Source organism: Anser anser (genome assembly GCF_964211835.1).
Source record: "Anser anser genome assembly, chromosome: 4".
In the NCBI taxonomy this organism is placed as follows: domain Eukaryota; kingdom Metazoa; phylum Chordata; class Aves; order Anseriformes; family Anatidae; genus Anser; species Anser anser.
Window position 1 is genome coordinate 28,852,249 of NC_139724.1, and position 20,263 is coordinate 28,872,511.

Below are 20,263 nucleotides of genomic sequence, written 5' to 3' on the forward strand. Positions count from 1 at the left end.
TTTTCTTCACAAGATTCACAACCATGATAGAAACAATGTTGACCAAGACCCTGTGTGCACTTAAGCACAGTCCGAAGGGGCAACTGGACAAATCCACTGCAGAGAAATCCACTAGAAATAACTAAGTGGATCCCTTCCTCAGGAAGTCCCTATAACACAGAAGCATTCCGCACAGCAAGCCGTGCTACATTCATTCCCATACTTTCTTCTGGACAGTTGCTGTTGTTCATTTTTAGGGACAAGAGGGTACAGGAACAAACTGCAGGGCTGGGCTCTGTGTCCGTGAGACCACTCTCACTAACCTCCCAAATTCTGTTCTCTGCAAATTCCATTCTCATCAGCCACATACACCCTGAAGGAAGAGGAACTGCTCCAACAGGGGGGAAGCATGTGCTGCACTCACAGTGCCAGCAGCCCTTCCCCTTCCGCAGTGCCACCAGGGCATGAGGGACACCTCTGGGCCTGCTCTCGTTAGTTGCAGAACCATTAAGGTTGGAAAAGACCTCCAGGATCATCTGGTCCAACCATCCCCCTACCACCAATATCTCCCACTAAACCATGCCCCCAAGCACCACGTCCAGCCTTTCCTTGAACACTCCCAGGGACAGTGACTCCACCACCTCCCTGGGCAACCCGTCCCAATGCCTGACTGCTCTTTCTGAGAAGAAATGTCTCCTCATTTCCAACTGAAACCTCCCCTGGCGCAACTTGTGGCCTTTCCCTCTGGTCCTATCACTAGTTATCTGTGAGAAGAGGCCGACCCCCAGCTCCCCACACCTTCCTTTCAGGCAGTTGTGAAGAGCATTAAGATCTCCCCTGAGCCTCCTCTTCTCCAGACTAAACAACCCCAGTTCCCTCAGCAGCTCCCTATAAGACTTGTATCCCAGTCCCTTCACGGGCTTTTAGCCCGTGATGGGACGACGGGGGCCGGGCCCCGAGCACTGCGGCTCCTCCCCGGGGCGTGGCGGAGGGGACGGGGCCTGCGCCCGGCCGCGGGGCGCCGCTTAAAGGCGGCGGGGCGAGGCGGGGCGGAGCACCGAGATGGCGGCCAGGCGGCAGTCGGAGGTGGACAACGTGAGTGCGGGGCGGCCGGGCGGGGCACCGCCAGTGCGCGGCGGCTGTCACTGGGGGCGAGCGCTGCGCGGGTTCATCTTCTTCTCCCTCCCTCTTGTTGTTTATTTTTGCCTTCAGCCAGCGCTTCGGGCCTCCTTTTTCTCCCCGCTTTGGTCGGGGGCAGGCAGGTGCCGGCAGGGAAGTAGGAGCCCCCCCGCCGAGCGCTGGGGGTATGGAGCCACGGCGGGGTGTGGGCGGCTCCTCCTAGCCCCGGGCCGCCGTCTCCAGCCTGCCCCTAGTGCATGGGCTTTACCGGGTGGGGCTTCGGCTCAGCCCGGTGAGGCTGGTGCTCGCTCTAATTAGGGCGCTTCCTGGGTTTCCTGAAGGGGAGGAAATGCTCGCACGCTGTTCCCGTCCTCCCCGCGCTGCCTGGAGGTCATGCCGCCTAGTGCTTCCTGATGGTGGCCCCGTTTCGGTGGGTGGTAGCCGGCCCCGCTGTAAGGGACCTGCTCACACGTGCTCTGGAGCTTTGCCACTGTATTTTGGAAGCGAGGAGCTCACCTGCTCCCAGCAGGCAGAGGATGTTGTCCTGCCGAAGGAGGCTTGCTGCCTGGTGGAGGAGTGCACTGTTAGCTCCTCTGGGTGCTCAGGAGGAATGAGGCTGGATGGCCTGGCCACTGGTGTGCATGACCTGTGGCTGGTTTGCTTTCAGGCTTTAAAAGTCACACCTGGGAATGGGGCACAGAGCTTTTTTTGCACTCCTACTTATAGGTCTTATACTAGTAACATGAAAAGAGCAATAGCATTTCTAAATCTTTAGGTCTGCAGTAAAAGGTCATCTTACTAGGTGGGTGTTCCAGCAAGGATGGCTCATGGTCAAAGGCTAGGTAATGAGAGGCAGAAATGAGTGAGGAAAAGCCTGGTTGCTCACCTTTGGTTGTGTGAGTGTGGCACTCGCTGTACTACAATAAAACTGAATGCTGGCTGAGATAACGCTGGGTGACTATCTCTTTTGTTGCAGGCAGCTGTCTGTAGGTGAAACAACATGAGGGAGCCAGTCTGGGCTGTTGTGGTTAATGTGAAGTGTGAACCTACATAATGCAGTGAGTCAGGAATTGACTGGTAGGTTGGGCTCAGAGTTAGAGTAAATGGGGTTACATTAAGCTTGCGGCAAGTCGCTAGTGGGGTCCCCCAGGGTTCTACTTTAGGGCCAGTTCTTGTCAATGTTTTTGTAAGTGATCTGACACAGGAGTCAAAGGCATATACTGAGTTCCCAGATGACACTAAACTGGGAAGAGCTCTTGATTCCCTCAATGGTAGAGAGGCATTGCAGAGAAATCTCTACAAACTAGAGTATTGAGAAATCATCAGCACTGTGAAATTCAATGAGAGCAAGTGCCAGATTCCCCACCTGGTATGGGGTTATCCTGGCTAAATGTACAGACTGGGGGACAGGAGGCTGGAGAGCAGCCCCACAGAAAGGGTTTGAGGGAAAGGATTGTCCTGCTCAGCTCTGTGCTGCTGCAGCCTTACCTCAAGTACTGTGTGCAGGTTTGGGCACCACAGTATAAGAAGGACATAAAACTACTGGAGAATATTCAAAGGAGGGCTATGAGGATAGTGAAAGCTCTGGAGGGGAAGATGTATGAGGAACAGCTGAGGTCCTTTGGTTTCTTCAGAGCAAGCTGAGGGGAGGCCTCATGGTGGCCTGCAGCTCCCTCATGAGGGGAGCGGAGGGGCAGGTGCTGAGCTCTGCTCTCTTGGGACAGTGACAGCACCTGAAGGAACAGCATGGAGCTGGGACAGGGGAGGGTCAGGCTGGGTGTTAAGGAAAGGTTCTTCACAGGGAGGGGGGTCAGGTATGGGGACAGGCTCCTCAGGGATGTGGTCATGGTACTGAGCCTGCCCAGCCCATTTGAGGAAGTGTTTGGGTAATGTTTTCAGACATATGGTCTGACTTTTTTTTTGAGTGGTCCTTTGGGGAGTTTGAGTCCATCAAGTTGTACTCTGATCTTTGTGGGTGTCTTCCAACCTGCTTTGTTTATCTATTTTAATCTATTTTAACAACTCATCTCTCTTCTCATTCTCATATCTAGGAGAATATGCTTATTTGTCTTGATAGACTACTGTCTGTCATGGCAATGAGGACTCCTCAATTTAACAGAAATCCCAGTGGGCTCTGACATGTCATTTTGAATACTTGGATCTCTGGAGTGGGATGGGTGGAAGGGCTTGCAGCAGAAAGCAAGGTTCTGTAGTGTCCTCAATGGATGGTTTCTGACTGTTGATCATCTCTGAATGTCTGTGCTGTAATGCCATCACAGGCTGGTGTTATTCTGTTCTGTATACTTTATTCTGGGCTGTAGTTACTACCACTCCAGAGAAGAGTAGTCAAAACTTGATTGAAACCTTAAGTGGTTTTAACTATCAAATCAAACAAGCTATAGCATGGGATACAGCGATGCTAAGAGGAGAAACTTGAGCAGTTTGAGTTGCTGGCAAGCTTGTCATTTGTTCAGCATGCCTGTGCACGATCAGCTTCAGATGTATTGAAGGGCTGAGTTCTAGCCTGGAATGGGCAAAGACTGCACTGGGGTAAGTTTCTTCTCCACAAGAAAAGACTTTCTCTCCACTCAAGCTTAGCTGTAGCTTTAAAAAAAGGCACTACAGGAAAATTACATGGCTGAAACATGCAAGCTGAATGTGGAGGAGAAGAAAGACCTGAATATATGTCACCAATGTGACAAGTAAGGGCTGCATGTGCTCTACTGAAAGCAGAGTCTTGACCAGTCCCTAATTGCATCTTCCCTCTAAATTGCTTTTTTCTTTCCTGGATTCAACTTGAACTATTGCTGGGATGCACACAGTGAGACGTACTGGGTGTCAGTGGCTGGCTCAATTTAAATTGAGATTACATCTGTTACTGGTACACTGCATTTGTCCTTGTCATTCCCTTGAACTTGTCTGGACAAAGACAAGAATAACAACAGACTTCTGAAGTACCTGTATAGGATATATGAAATGGGCTTTAACTGTCATTTCTTGGACCTTCTCATGTGAATGTACTATACTTGTGGCCTCACTTGGGAATGGTGCTCAAATATTTCTAAAGATTGAAAGACTGAGGGCAATGCTGGGAGGTATACTGGTGTCAGATTCCTTAGGGATTGAATACCTACCACAGAAAGATGTGAAGAGTTTGCTTAGAACATAAAGTATCTCCTGAAATACTCATCCTGTTCTTTTTTCAAAGATGGAGTTGCTAACAAGAAATTGCTGTAACTTTGATTCTTTTAGAGCTTACCTGTTTTCACTTCTTCCCTCTCTGTTCCAGGGGTCCTTGGAAATAACACAGAGTTTAGATGATGATCCTCTGCTGGATGCACCTCTTATTTTGTCTCATACACTGCATTCACAACTGCGGCCAAGATTTCATGCTATCCCAGCAGTTTTTCTTGCCAATTTTCTGTTGCTAATACATGTAAGTTCAGTAACCATGACTTTCTTATGAAAATGTACTCTTTATTCTGAATTGTTACCCTTCATGTGGACAGAATTCTCCCAAGACTTGAACGTGCTTTTTTTCCCCCAACCAAGCGAAACCTTCCAGTGAATTTTGATAATCTTTATGTTACATGATACTTGATGAATTTTAATTCCAATTTGTTTTTCAGTGCTAACATGCTGCAGCCTTCCTTTTTAGAAAGGAAAGCCTTTTAAATAATGGTTGTTCTATGCTGTTGGAAATGTACTTTTAAAACACTATTGATTCATAAGTGCCTAAGACTAGATGTAGACAGCTAAGATCAGGTTTATGGCACTGCCCTTTGGAGGATGAACTTAATTTCACAGGGAAGACTTAAGGTATTTCTTTCCATGGTAACCAAGCAAGTCAAGCTGGAGTTGCTCCAGGGTTTTTTACATGGTAATGAATGGAGGAATAAGGAATCCATGTTATTTCCTGCCCTGACTGACCTTTGGAGGTTAAGGTGGAAAAGCACAAAGGAAAATCTTGTACCTAACAGCGTGAAGGTCATGCTGAGGCTCATAGACAAATAGAGACTCCTGCATAGTGGTGAGTTTATTCTTCAAAAGCTGAAGACGTGTATTGCTGCTTATGAGCACATGGAAATGAAATGTGAAGAAGATCAGGTAGAAAGCTCAGGCCATAGTACCTAACTGAAATTGTACTTACATAGCATAATGCCACTAATGTAGATATGAAGATGGTGCATATGTAAAGCCAGGGTACTCAAGATGAGATGGTTAGTTTTTTCATAAATGAAAAAATGCTATCCTCAGTGCTCTACAAAACGTTCTCTGCTAAAACTTATCTCAGCTTCTGAGGTCTCCTTAGGTAGCTATGTAAAGCTATTCAAACAATATGCCCTGGCCTCCTAACTTGAGAACTAAAAATCTCCCTCTGTCTAAGCAGACTTATGAAGGACCACTACTGCAGTTCTGCTGAATGAACTGCAAAAATTTCCAATGGAAACTGCGTATCCAGCCATATTCACTTTGCCTACCAGAACATCACTCTGGTGTCCATCCCTCAGCACTTCTGCATTATGAAGGTAGACACTGCTACTGGTGGTAGAGCAGAATCCTGGGACTGCTAATGTATACTGACATAACTGATGTAGCCAAATGTCAGTCACTCTGACCCTAGAAAAATGCTGCTGCTTCTGTACCTATCACTACTTTTTCTTCCTGAAAGTAGAGAAGTAAAGGCAGGGTGAAGAGTCCTGTCCATGTGCAATCTTCCAGGTCAAGTCTTGCTGCTATTCCTGAACCTGAGCAAGTAGCAAGTCAGTCCTTGGAGCAAAATGAAAAAAAAACTTTTCTGTTGGTGCAATACAGCAATATGAAATTGCACCCATGAAATGGTGCTGTCTCTTGCTGAAAAGAAGCATGTTGATGGATGGAGAAAACAAGCTTATAGGATTTTTTTCCTTCCCCTGTGCTTCTGTGAATGTGTATAAACTGTGTGGAATATGAAGGATGTTAGGTTAGCTTCCAACAGATGTCTAACTAAAGTAGCAGGTATCCTGGAGAAGGTAACTGTAGGATATGAGTATGTATGAGGAAAAGTTGTAATGCATCTCTAAAATAATTCATGTGCAACTTGGAGTATTTTTTTCTTCTCCTTCCTGTGCCAAGAAATTGGCTTATGCAGCAAATGGCTTCTTCAGTGCAGTTGCTTAGTTACATTAAATTCTAGAGTATCCTTATGCTGGTGTGTGGCTGGGCTGAGTGTTTGAGTGGCGTTTGCCAAGCCTTGCTTTTCTTCAAGGCTTTTGGTTCCTGTCAAAAGACTCGGCAGAACAGTGTAACACATACAGGCTATAAATAATTCCTTTGTATTAACCCTGTTTTTCTTCTGCATATGTACATACATAAAGCTGAGCTTCTTGAATACTTTCTAAGAATATTTTTCTGTATATAAAATTCCTCTGACCTGAGGTGAAAAACCTGTTGTTGGACTACCCTAGAATGTAAGCAAGTTGTTGTCAATAAATGCCACTTAGTAATGCAAGTTGTCAACTTCCTCATGTGTGCATTGCCATAGATTAATAAAGCTGCTAATTGTATCACAGAACTTAATATAGCCATTCGCTGTACTGACATACATTCCTGACGCCAGGAGGGAGTTGAACTAGATGTGTTGCTGTTGTGAAATGGCAATCCTAACAGTAATGGAATGATTTGAGTTAGCTGAGTTATTCTTAGCTCTGTAAGAAAAGGAGGTGGTTAAATAATAGCCTAAATGTTATGTTGATAATCATTCTCCTATTTCATTTTCCCAGTTGGGTTACTTATCTCCAAGAAAACTTTTTGAATTTAATGTGTTTAAAGTAATATCCGTATGGATAACATACTCTTTGCTCCCCTTTTCTTTTGCTCCCCTTTTCTTTCACCTTTACTCTACCTATCCTCTATGACATGGTGTTGCTTTTATGAACTGATGATTGTGTGCAAATTGTTCCCTCCCCTTTCTTGCCTCCGTAGCCCCTCCATCACTTACTGCATTCACCACTCAAGAAGCAAGCTAAGGGCAGTTCATATCAGATTACATTCTGTGAACTTTTAAAGTTGCTTGGGAAATGACAAAATAGCAAAATGAGTTCAAGGGAGTAGGAAAGGAGGGTAGGTTCTTGGATGTCCATGGAGTTAAATACAGGTAAACTCATGAGGTAAAGCAGCTTTGAAAATAAGATGTTCCTCCATCTTCAGTCCTGTTTTCTGTGAAGTATAATATACGATAATATACAGAATCTTGGAAGCTCATTTTAAGCTAAGAGTATGAGGGGGTATTAAAGCTTTGTAGGCTTAAGTAAAGTGGTTTTTTATCTATATAGAAGCTTTCAATTTTCTTTTGTGTTGGTGATTTTTTTTCAGTCTGAAGAATGAAACAGTATTGGAAAGTACCATACTTTGTTGTTTAGTGAAAGAAAATGATGGATACCATCTTCTATGACTAAATATTCCGCAAGGGTCTGAAAAATAAAAAAACTGTCCCTCTGTGCTTACATATAGCCCCAGATAATCTGCACTAGAAGATAAAAGACTGCCTTCTAGTTGGCCAAAGGATTGCATATGCTGCTCTTAACTACTGAAGCTGAAAGTTCAGTAAAAAGTCTAGAAGACAAGTTATAATGCCACTAGCCTGGTCATTCTGATATAAATTCTGAGCAAAATGGAAAAATCTGGTAGTAATCATTCTTCAGTGTATTTACTAGCTCACAGAGGTATTTACCTGGTGTTGATTACTTGCTCTGTAAGGTAGAATGTTTGTTTCACTTGCTTTAATGTTAACTTAGAGATTCTCGAATGGATTTAAGAAAGTTAATCTTTATTTATGAAATGTCGAACTCCCTCTGTTTGGAGAAAAATGTAGACTATTCCAACAAGATGAGACAGTCCTGGAGAGCAGTAACAAGTACAAATGAGTGAGTTGAAAAACTTTTATGTACATCTTTTTTCCGTTAAAGTAAAAAACAGATTAAAAAGTGTCCAGGACTCAAATTCATTTACTTTGAAAGGGGTACTCATTTAACAGTGTAATCAATCTGGAGGAAATGCTAAGAAGAATGGTTCTCAAGTTTGTTCAACTCTGCTCAGTCATGAGTGTTACTGGAATGATATGTAGTCATTGTGGTAAGAGCATCTAATGTTTGTAACTTCAATAAAATCAATTCAGAAGGTAATGCACAATTACAGAAGTCTTTTTATTGTTAGATGTTGACTTTTAAGAGTGTTTTCTCTTCCTTTCTCTTCTAGGTTGCTTTTGTTGTTCTAGCATTTTTAGCAGCTATGTTTTGTTCTTACCCTAATCCAAACCAGGATAAGTGCCCTGGAAACTATACTCACCCACTTAAAGTGCAGACTGTCATAATCATTGCAAAAGTAATTCTGTGGATTCTGCACGTGTTTTTTGAACGATACATCCACCACCACCACAGTAAAGTCAGAAGCAGAGGTTACTTCTCAATATATCGATCAACAAGACATCTAAAAAGTCTTCCACTTGTGATTCACTCTACAGGTAAAGTCAACTTGTTTTTCTGTTCTTTTGTAAAGCCTTAAATTTTGATAGGAGGAAAGACTGAAGAGTTATTTAACATACATTATGAACTTGTTACAAATACTCATAGCCAAATCTTTAAATGCTATTTTAGTCAGATGGGCTGTCTGAGTGTTCTGTCCTGCCAGATGCATGTCGTAAAGAACATAGTGAAAAAGTGCCCAGAAGTGTGAGGCTGAGTAAGACATCTAGTGATTTGTAGTCTTCAGCCATAGAATACTTAGCCAGCAAGGTCTTTGGCTGCTAGTGATAGCAATTTGCATACTGATTTATCTAGTTGGGTAAGTGGCATGACTGCTAATCTGTTAATCCTTCTGAGGAGTGTAGTCTTCTTTGCTTTTCAAGCTGCATTTTAAGTAGAAATGGGTGGATCACCTGTTGCTCAACAACTGTCTCAAACTAGTCAAACAATTTTCTAATCTTCAACAGGGCTCTATAACATTTGGCTCTACTTCCTACGGCTTTTTCTTTGTTTGAACAGTGTGATGTATGACAGTGTTCTATCTTCGTATATTCTATGCTACACCACTGGCCAGTAAAGCTGAAAGAAGTTTCAGCAATTAGCTGTTTTTGCTTTTAAAAAAAAAACACTGCAATAAACTGCAGTATCTGCCTAATTTCATAGAATCATAGAATATCCTGAGTTGGAAGGGACCCTGAAGGATCATCGCCCTCCTGATGTCGAGCCTAAATTTCCCCTGCCTCAGCTTAACCCCGTTCCCGCGGGTCCTGTCACTGGTGTTAATGGAGAAAAGGTCTCCTGCCTCTCGACACCCTCTCGCGAGGAAGTTGTAGACTGTGATGAGGTCTCCCCTCAGCCTCCTCTTCTCCAGGCTGAACAGGCCCAGTGACCTCAGCCGTTCCTCGTACGTCTTCCCCTCCAGGCCTTTCACCATCTTCGTAGCCCTCCTCTGGACACTCTCCAACAGTTTCATGTCCTTTTTATACTGTGGTGCCCAGAACTGCACACAGTACTCGAGGTGAGGCCGCACCAGCGCAGAGTAGAGCGGGACAATCACCTCCCTTGACCTACTAGCGATGCCGTGCTTGATGCACCCCAGGACACGGTTGGCCCTCCTGGCCGCCAGGGCACACTGCTGGCTCATATTCAACTTGCTGTCTACCACAACCCCCAGATCCCTCTCTTCTAGGCTGCTCTCTAGCGTCTCATCGCCCAGTCTGTACGTGCAGCCAGGGTTGCCCTGTCCCAGGTGCAGGACCCGGCACTTGCTCTTATTGAACTTCATGCGGTTGGTGATCGCCCAGCTCTCCAACCTATCCAGATCCCTCTGCAAGGCCTTTCCACCCTCATTCGAGTCCACAACTCCTCCAAGTTTGGTGTCATCAGCAAACTTGCTCAAAATACCTTCTATTCCTACATCCAGATCGTTTATAAATTTGAGGGGCTTTTTCACATTTTAGTGGTAGGGGAACAGGAAAGAATGGTCTTTCACAATATTTTTCTTATCTGTAAATCTGAATAACTGGAGTATAATTTTTTTACCAGCCTTGATAAATTGTGGTACTACTGCTCTGCTAGCTTTCCACCCAGTCACTAAAAGATCTAGTCACCTTGAGTGTAAAACTTCAGGCTATGGCCACTAGGTAGAGCTCTGAAGATAAAAGATGTTTTTGGAGCATGTTTTTGGAGTGAAAAGATTAGGCTACAGCAGGCTTATGGATGTTTCAAAATAGTAAAAGGACTATTCTACCTGTTGAAATCTGGATTATTAAACTCAAAAGCCCTGCTTCCTGTCCTAGGTTGAGTCCGTGTCTCCTCTTCTGTACCAGCTGTGGGCAAGTGTAAAAGTTCAGGTGCAATCAGATCTATGCTATGAACTTATGTAAATCACTTCTAGATCAGAAGGTGGTGAGCATTGCTGAGAACTTCCTGCTGTGCTAACTGCTGCTGCTATCACTTCCATCCTGACAGTTCAGTTGCCTAATGTAGTACAAAAGAACTTGAGTTCCCTAGACACTTCAATGGTCTTAATAAATTGAATGCTTTATCCAGACTGGTTATAGCATTTCTAGGGGGGGAGGGAACCTTTTTGTATTCTGCATCAGAAGTATGCTGCACTGTATGAGAAGAGGGGCTTTAAAGAACTCAGAACAATTCTTAGGTCTATAACTAAATGTTTATTATCCCTGACTAATTGTACTCACTTCAAATTTCTGTAATCTGCAAGTGTTAAAATAATAGCCAGGCAACTGGAAGCCTGTGTAGATATATCTCTGTGTAAGGAAGGGGTTAGCAGTTGTGGTTTCTTTTATTTAATAACCTTATATTTTTTTATTTAATAACCTTATATTTAAATACACTGAAGGAAAATACTTCTCATTTTGAATTATGACTGGTGTTACCTTCTAGGAATTGGGGAAAAAACTATAATCTTGAAGCAGTTTTGAGGATGGATAGTAGCTACAAGGTTAGAAACTGTTTAAGTGAACACATATCTATTAGGTGTGCCTAGTCCACTTCTTCACCCTTCTTTTAAGTTGGAAAAATCATTAAGAACTCATTCTGTACCATTACAATGAAATGCTGAAAGAAAACTTCATTTCGTTGCCAGCAGTTGTGATCTTGCATCAAATGTAACACTTGTTTTTCTAGGTAATGCAGCCCTGCTTTTGATTCTGTCAACCCAGCATTCCTTCCCTGATCACAGTAAAGTGTACCTGTATCTTATCTTGGGAGTCCTCGGTGTGGAGCTGATTAGTTCACTGACCTGCCTGGTGATTTACACAGGTGAGATGAGCTTTGCCTTGTTGAGGAGTGCTATAATGGCTACTGAGCTCTTTTGTTTGCCCTCAGAGTAGTGCAGCTGGGGTACCCCAGGATGTTTAACTGCAACTATAAATACAACATAGTTTTGTGCCTGTAGAGGAACCAAGGCAAATTCCTGACAAATGGGTAGGTTGTCAGGCTTGGTTTGGTTTTGTGGTGTTGTAGATAAAAGCTGTTAGCTTAAAGCTGTTGATCCAGTGAAGTGGCAATAAAAACAATTGTTGCAGAAGTATTCTCTGAACAGGATTGTTGGTTTGGGAGTGTGTCCTCAAATGCAGTTGTGAGCTGTGAAGCAGTGAGAGATGGCTTTATCAGATGTTCTAGGATTTACAGTTGGAACTTGAATAGCTGGTAGCGTGGTGTGCCTTCATCTACAGACTTCTAATTCTATATTCCCTTATTTTCCTCTTTACGTGGTCTTACCTCAAAAGCTGCAGTCTCTCCATCACTGAAAGTGAAGAATTCCCTCTGTTTTCTAAATATAATGTCTCTTATTTTAGTGTTAGCAAATATTCTAAAACACTGCATAAAATTGATGCACTGCTTTGTGCTGTCCCTTTCTTGTAAGGCTGTCTTCTTTTAGGTTTGGTATAACTTAGCAGGACTTCATAAGCTTCCTTCTATAAAACTACAGTAATAGTATCTAAAATGCTGGTTGATAAGTGTTTGAAACAAATGATGTTCTAATCTCATCTTAAAAGCTATGTGGGTTTATGGGTCATGTAGCTGCATTGAAAACACTGGAAAAGGTACATAACACACAAAAAAGCAATTATCCGTAGTTTTCTTTGTAAAACAAATGCTTAAATGCAATGTGTCTGACATGACATTCTGGGTCTTGAGTTAGATGGTTTGTATTTCTGCTTCTGAGGTGCTGCTTTTTATTTACAGCTACAAACAAGGAGATGACAGCTTAGTTTAAATAGCCTCAGTAGCACTGGTTTCTCTAGTGGAAGGAAAAAAAGATGAACAAAACTTAAGTTTGCTCCTGACTTTTAATCAAATAGCAGGAAGGTGGAAATACCTGAAAACACCTCCTTCAGGACTGCATCCTTCCGGACTGCGTGCAGCTTAAAGGAAAAGCTATTTCTACAGTCAGTGTTTTTGTCATAATCTGACTTCTTTGTGGCTCTGTTATATATTGATTTAGAATAGTTTTTCTTGTAGAAGAGTTTTGGTGTGTTCTTACTGATGTGGTTGATGCAAATACTGCCAAATGGCTCGGTCATCTGGGACCTAAAACTAGTCAAGACTCTTCCTGGCACACTATTGAAGTCAAAACTCAGCAAGAAATAAGGTTGCAGCTCTAAACTACATATCTCTTCCATAAGGGTGCGGAGGCCTGAAGGCATGTAGTCTTGTCAGGCTTTGCCCATTTAGATGGGCAAAAGAAGAATGAAGAGAGCAATGAGGAGACATGAGCACGGCCATCCTAGAGAGCTATTCCAAGAATGCTGGAAATCATCCTGTCTTAGCATAAGCATACTTACTTTGCTGGGAAACTCCAAGTAGAGATAAGCTACAGAACTTCAGTGGAACTTCAGGAACTCCAGTGAAACAGTATTTCTTACTGAGGTCTCTTATAGTTCAGAGGTATAATATGCATCTCTTACCTTATTAAAATAGAATAAGTCAAGGTCAAATTCCTTGTAAATAAGTCTGAGACTGGAGTTTCTAAGGAGTTTCTAAGAGCTCTCAAATGACCTGTCACCAGGCAGGTTATCTCCCCTAGCTTGTACTACCAGTGCTTGTAAAATCCATTACCAGTTTATACTAGGAAGATACAGGGTGTGATGTTTTTCCAGATTGAGCTGAAGGAGGCTTGAAGGGTCCAGTGAGTGGTGGAACCAAGGCAAAGGAGGGATGGAGCTGCACCTCAAGTAGGGAGCAAACTGTCCCTTCTGGCAACAGCTACCTTCCTTCCTTCCTTAGCAGCCCCAGGAGAGTAGTCTACGCTTCATTCTCTAAAGCTTGATTGCTGTACAAAGCAAGGGTTATTTTATATAACTAGAGTTTAAGTTATATAAACAAATTTATGTAACTTGCCTCAAGATGGGGAAAACTTCTCTAATCAATCTAGATTGCCTTTTCTAGTGGGTGGTATAACTTTTCTTCCATCCCAAAACATGTTGAGGTAAGCTAACAGACTGCCTGTATATCTCTTGGATGTAATGGTTGTTTCTGAGGGTTTTGCCTTTAACCTTTTAGGCATCAAACTAAAGCTCTCCTGATGTACACAAAAGTATTTGGTCAGTTTTTGGAAGACTGTTGTGACTGATACACTTTTCTGTCTCAGAGCCCTCTGTGACAGGAAACATGAAGCCTCCTTTGTAGGATACTCTAAGGACAGTCCCCTGTTGTGTTGGAGCGTCTCTCTAAGGCAAACACTTAGATACCACTAACTGTTCAGATTTTATCACTAATGTAGCTCTAACTCAAGGAGCAACCCTGGGGAGATTAATGTGACTCCACTGTGAACTCATGATGATCAACCCCTTTTTTGTGTTAGTATATTACTCAAAGTTTTTCCTCTTCTGTGGAATCATTTCTTAACTGCTAGTGATGTGTAAACAGTTACCTGTGGAATGTTATAATGTACGTGACTACTGAATGTTATAATGTACCTGACTACTTTTTAACTATTACTATATTTAATGCCTCACAAATGAAAGTTGCATGGAATACCTGATTGTGAATTTTCTGAAACACAAAATAGCTCCATCAAGCAAGAAGTCTCCAGAATTGCAATGGCCCTTGAAATATAACTGCTGTTCTTAAAACATCCTCGGTTAGCAGTGTATGCCTACATGGATGTAGGATCCAGAGGTGAGGGATCAAATCTACATGGAATTTCTAGGATTATCCTATAACAGACTTGACATACATAAATCCTTCAAGTGAGGTAAATGTGCCTGGAATGAAGTATGATATAGATAGCTCTAAATGTCAGCGTAATATCTTAAGTTCCTAACTGGTAGGGCAGAGTTGAATGTTCAAAGGTTTACTAAATATATGTATCTAATGACTTCCTCGCATATTTCTAATATCACTTTAATAAAAGACTAACATTCCCACAAGTAAAGTATGTTGGAAACTTCTCATCTATTCTGTTGTGGTTTTATTTGTAGAGGAATACGGTCAAAGAAATAACTAACCTTTGAGCCCAACTTGTAGCTAACCTCTGGAGGGTCTTAGCATTGTTTTAGGAGGGTGGCCTATAGTAAACCCTGTGATACTATTGACTTCTAAGGACAGCCTTTCTCTGCTGTAGTGTAGATTTCTCATGGAGCCAGACTGAATTTTTTTAGTGGTATTAGATGTATTGCTTCACAAGTACCCCTAACTACATAGTTGAAAATATGTAATCTGGATCTCTGCAGTACATTCCCTTCAATATCAGCTCCTGATTAAGGAATAACTTCAAATATTTCCAGCTTCCTTCCACAAATAATGCGAGGGGTTCCTGCAGCTTCTTCCATCCCCATGGTACATGTGTTAAATTTAGTCTTAAACTTTATTCACAGATGCCGAGGAGTGACTTGGTTTTGATAACCCAACGTTGTGAGGCTCACAATATGAAGCTGATCAAAGAGCCACTCTGTTTCAAATATTTAATAGATTTCTGTACCAAGTCTGCCCTAGTTTTGGAGCATGCAGACAAGCTGCTGCTGCTTCATTGCAGGTAGTCTAGTTAAAATACTATTTGAGAGCTCAAAGTGGAAGTTCTGACCTAGATACTAAGTCAGAAGTTCTGACCTAGATACTAGTATAAAAACTTTCTCCTATTTTTATTGCACATTGCTTGATTTGTGGCCTGAATTTGGAGATCAAATCTCAAGCTTCCTCTGAGGAAACTAGATCTCTTTTCCTTCCCTTAGGTGACAGACTGTGCTTTACAAGCTAAGCAGCAGGTTCAGGTCTTCACTCATTCAGGTCTTCACTCAGTCTTTTGAGGGGCAGGACTGAAAAAAAGGTGTGTGGAGGGGTGGAAGCAAAAAAAACCTCAATTTGTAATCCAAGCTATACCAGAGAATAAGTAGAGATTAGGTTCTGCTTTTATTCTTTTTTTACTTTTTTTCTACCTAATCCCATGACTTATTGCCTTTCCATCTCATATTCTAAGGTGAGCATATATTCATCTGTTACGGATTTGTTTTTAACTTGGAGCCTGGTGATAAAATTTCTTGGTGGTGGTAGTTTCCTAATACTTTATTAAACTTTTTTCAGTGAAAATAAGCAACTTCAATCGTGCAAAGCCAAGACCTGACATAATTGAAGAAGAAAAGATGTATGCTTACCCTAGTCACATTACTTCCGAAGTTGGATTCAGGTAAGATTTTTCTGTATTAATCTTGCCATGTGTTCAACTATGGTATATAGTCAACACTGACTAGTGTAATTTTACTACTTCATGTAGAAATACTTGTATAGTTTTCAGTTTGTCAACCAAAACAGGTAAGTGAAGCTATTTCAGAAAGTTCGTTGAGGCAAGAAAATGTGGGCAGTTGATAGATGAAGAAAAACTTTGTAGCTTTGTCCTGTATTAGCAGTTAGACATGAGATTCTAGCAAGGGATTTGGAATATATTTCTAGTTTGCAGGGTAATTAATGTGGGTAAGCCACTTGAGAGAAAGATTGTCAATAATACAGGGAAGCTATCCAGCATTAGCCTCACTCACAAGTAGTGAGTCTTGTCCTACACAAAGACTGTCCTTTGTGTACCTTCTCACTGCTTGAACGTCTTCCAGTTGCTGAAATGAGATTGGTAATGACAACATGAAGTCAAAGTTAGCTTGGATTTCCACACATGAATTTATTTTGAAACTTTGTAATAAAGCATGACTTACTTAGTAAAAAATTGAAGTGCAGAAGTCTAGGGATGCTGATATTTCAGCACTTCCCCAGGTGTCACAAATGCAGGCTGTACATGCTCTTACCGAACTTGGAATTAGGTATCCAGGATACAGGAAGGATTTAGAGTTGTCTTGATATTTTGATACAATGTCTGACTTCCATATTGATATCAACATCATGGTGAATGCATGGGGGACCTCATTCCTTTCTCATTCAGCTTTTCCCCTGAGAAATCCTCAAGTGCCCAGAAAACAAGTTTGCAACAATGACCAGCTGAGGAAAAGACTCTGATCTCTTGATTAAAGAGTGCAAACTTCCTGTGAGAACTGATTGCAAAATAGTTATTTTAATTCAAATCTATACAGCTCTGACTCTCTTTCCCTGGAGAGCTAAGGTCTATTGAAAAGTGAATCCTGTCAGCCCTTCAGCTGACCTTGAATGCTTTTTTAATACTATGACCTCTACAACCTAAGCTACTGACCAGGAGCTGTTCTGGTGCTTTAAGTTGGTAGTGCAGATTACCAGTTAGGGTTGCAAATTTTGTCAGACTTTTTTCCCAGCTTGACCACGGTAGGTTTTTAATTGGACTCAAGTCTTTTTCCACTTAATCATAGTTCTTATAAAGTACTCAGAATAACAACTTAAGGGCGATGTTACTCCATAAAGTGCTGCAAGGCTGGGGTGCAACTTCCTGAGTTCTGAGATACTCACCTGTGTGCTGAGAGCAGACTTCCAAGTCAATCAGCAGCAAATAGTGAGTGAGGGAAGGCAGGAGTATTTGCCAAAATTTCAGTGCTTGTCCTTGCTGTTTTAAGTTTCTAATGTCAGGTTTGACAATTCCATACAGAAAAGGTGGCATGGCTTTCTTAGTTGGTACAATTCTGGCATGTAGTCTAGCTCACCAACTTAAGTTGGTTAAAACAAGTAAGCAGCCTTATTATTTTTCTGTAACTGCCTTACAGGAAATATGTAAATATTGCTTATGCAAACATGTCATGAAGTTTAGCCAGATCTTTTGCTCTTTCTCATTATCCAAAAATGAGGCTAGACAGATTGCTTCATCCCTGAGAAGCAGTCAAGATCAACACAAGTAAAACTGAAGAGCAGCTTGTTACAGTATGGGTTAATCAGTAGTGACCTTTCTTATATCAGAAAGCTATTATCTCTTACTGAAACATGTATTTACTCTTTTTCTTTCAAGGGAAAATTCAAGTTTAGAAGAGATAGTTGAGAAGCAAGGAGATGTAATAGAGTATCTTCAGCGACACAATGCACTGCTCAGCAAGAGACTATTGGCGCTAACATCTCAGCAAATAAAAAGTTAAACTTTGGAAAACTGTTGTTGGAGCACGAGGGAATATGAGGCAATGCAATATCCAAACCGTTTTGTACAGATGACTCTCTGATCATCTTTCACACTTCAAAATAGAAGTTAAACTGGAAGCATGAGCTCTGCATATGCTGTAAGCCTGTTACAACTGGACATTCTGGCTTCTTTCACATCAGTTCTGAAAGATCTGGAGCTTCAAGGATTTTTAAATCCTAATAGGCTATGCTGCAGTTGGACTTGATGTAATGGTTTAACTTCTTTCAGTTGTTGCTATTATTTTGCCCTGCTGTAGTCTTGAAGTACTTTATATTTCAAGAATACAAATTTGTTCTCAAGGAAAAGGTAATTTTGCAGAGGATGTCTTCACGGTTTTCAGTGCTGAAGTTGGGGACAAGACATGTTCTATTGCAGAATTCCATTACTTTCAGTGTTAGAGATGGTATACTTCATGAATTCTATACAAAATGTACTTGCTTTCTAGATCTGCCCCCTTTTCTCCTCTGCCAAGAAAAGGAATGAATTGTTGCCCATGCCAGCAGTGAAACTTGGCATCCTGTTAAGAAAAACAAAGGCACTGAGTGTCCTAAAATGGTATATTTCACATGTGGTACAAAAGAAGGTCATGATAAGCAATCTGAGCAGCTCTTCAGAATGCTGGCTCTAAATCCCCCAAGAGGTGTCTTCAGGGCTGCTGACATTCTTTTTACTGAGATTCTGTGTCAGCAAAGACTAAACAGATCCTTGTTCTGCCTTCTCTGCCTACTGAACTAACACAAATACTTGAAGCAAGCTCTCAATGACCTGGTAAGCAATTTGTGTTGAGTGGCGTTTCAAGTTAGATCCTGTACAAGATGCTATCACAACTGCACTTACACTTGCTCTACGTTTTGATTCTTCAAAAATGACAGCATCTTAATGAAAATGTTGCAATGTGTATGTGGGTGGTGTAAAAAATAAAGAAGTCTTCTGGAAGTTGAAGAAACAAGAGTCTGCAGATCTAATAGCATGGATTTATTGGGAAGGGTGGTAAAAGAACCATTCTCTTCCAGGTACTACTTTGTCTACCAATGTAGACTAAGCATTATTTTAGAAGCCAATATCTATGGGAAGACAGGGTAATCGCTGGTCAAAACTCAGAAGAATGTTTTCATGGGAAGTGGTCTTGTGGTTGAATGGGGGTGGGAGGGAAGACAATCTTTCTATTTTGGTACTGGGGCACAACTTTAGAAATAACTGTTCAGTTTGTAACAAATATGGAGGTTGATAAACAAATATTGGGGATTTTGCTGCTATCCAACACTAAACTGTTCCCCTTAGTTGTTGTTGGTTTTTTGTTTTTGAAAGTAAAACCAAGATTTTATAATAAACATGTGAGGGATACAAATGTTTTTGGTTTTAGAACTCAGGTTTTGATGTGACTGTGTATTGATTTATATAACTTCTATGAAAAACAGTGAAATGTGACTGTGAAGTTCATGCACAATAAATGCAACTAAGGAAAGTGTGAAATCTGTCATTATTAAAATCTTCTCTTCAAGACCCTGGAATACTACTCTGAACAACTGTAAGTTGCTGAGACAAAAGTATTTTAACATAGAGCTCTAAGTGAATCAAGGCTGAGATGTCTGAACCTGATTTGTATATTACTTCCCCTCTTTCTCTTTCTTGAGGGCAGGGAGGCTATCAATGGGATATAAAGAGTTCTAAGAAAAGCTGAGAAACCAGTAAGCCTGATGTCTGCATGCTGGTCGAGTGAATGAGAACCTGAGAAAGTAGAATTAGGGGACACAGGTCAGCATGCCTTACAGTAAAGGGAAATCCTGCTTTACAAAAAGCCATTACCGTCTATAAAGTAAATTAAGTTCAGGGGGAGGCAGTGATAATTTGCTTGGATTTCTAAAAACAAACATGGGGAAAAATCCTTAAAGGAAGCAGCTTTAGAGTAAAAGCAAAGGCCCTTTCATATCTAAATCTTGCCTTAGAAAGGAAAGAAGTAGGGTTATGAGACAATTACTGAGCTTGGTAAGGACAAGAACAATGAAGGAAAACAGTAAAATAAACTAGTGACTAATAAAATGATGGATGAAAATATAGACAGATGTGTAAATTTTCTACAAATTTAGGGTGACAATTTGTGCAATTGTTTTGAGATCCTGATAGTTTGGTTTCATCTTCCTTTTTTTTAAGATGTCATGGAGCAGATCATCTTGAGTGCCATCACACAGGACAATGAAGTGATCAGAAACCTCCATGGGTTCATGAAGGGCAGGTCCTGCCTGACTAGCTTTATCTGCTATGACAAGATGACCCACTTAGTGGATGAGGGAAAAGCTGTAGATGTTGTGTACTTGGATTTTGGTTAAGTGTTTGACACCATCTCCCACAGCATTCTCCTGGAGAAGCTGGCTATTCAGGGCTTGGACCAGTATATGGTTGGCTGGGCTCCGAGAGTCCTAGTGAGTAGACTAGTGTGTCTAGTTAGTGGCTGGTCACCTGTAGCGCTGCTCAGTACTGGGCCCAGTTTTTAGCGTTTTTCTTTATCATGGATCTGGATGAGGGGATTGAGTACACCCTCAGTATGTTTACAGAGGACACCAAGTTGGTGGGATTGTTGGTCGGCTTGAGGGTAGGAAGGCTCTTGCGGAGGGACTGG

The 20,263-nt window shown here is 41.8% G+C and overlaps 1 protein-coding gene across 1 annotated transcript; it reads left to right on the forward strand.

The window, feature by feature from the left end:
- The first annotated feature begins 940 nt into the window (after positions 1 to 940).
- TMEM192 (transmembrane protein 192) lies at positions 941 to 19,114 on the forward strand. Its single transcript, XM_083834102.1, has 6 exons — positions 941 to 1,074; positions 4,388 to 4,534; positions 8,335 to 8,599; positions 11,253 to 11,387; positions 15,654 to 15,756; positions 17,482 to 19,114. Exons 1-6 carry the CDS (start codon positions 1,042 to 1,044, stop codon positions 17,603 to 17,605), a joined length of 807 nt encoding a protein of 268 aa, XP_083690228.1. The 5' UTR covers positions 941 to 1,041; the 3' UTR covers positions 17,606 to 19,114.
- Positions 19,115 to 20,263: the final 1,149 nt, after the last annotated feature.

Coding starts and splice junctions, on each gene's coding strand:
- TMEM192 (XM_083834102.1), top strand. CDS start 1,042: ATGGCGGCCAGGCGGCAGTCGGAGGTGGACAAC. Junction 4,535..8,334: donor ATTTTCTGTTGCTAATACAT/GTAAGTTCAGTA, acceptor TTTCTCTTCTAG/GTTGCTTTTGTTGTTCTAGC. Junction 15,757..17,481: donor ACTTCCGAAGTTGGATTCAG/GTAAGATTTTTC, acceptor TTTTCTTTCAAG/GGAAAATTCAAGTTTAGAAG.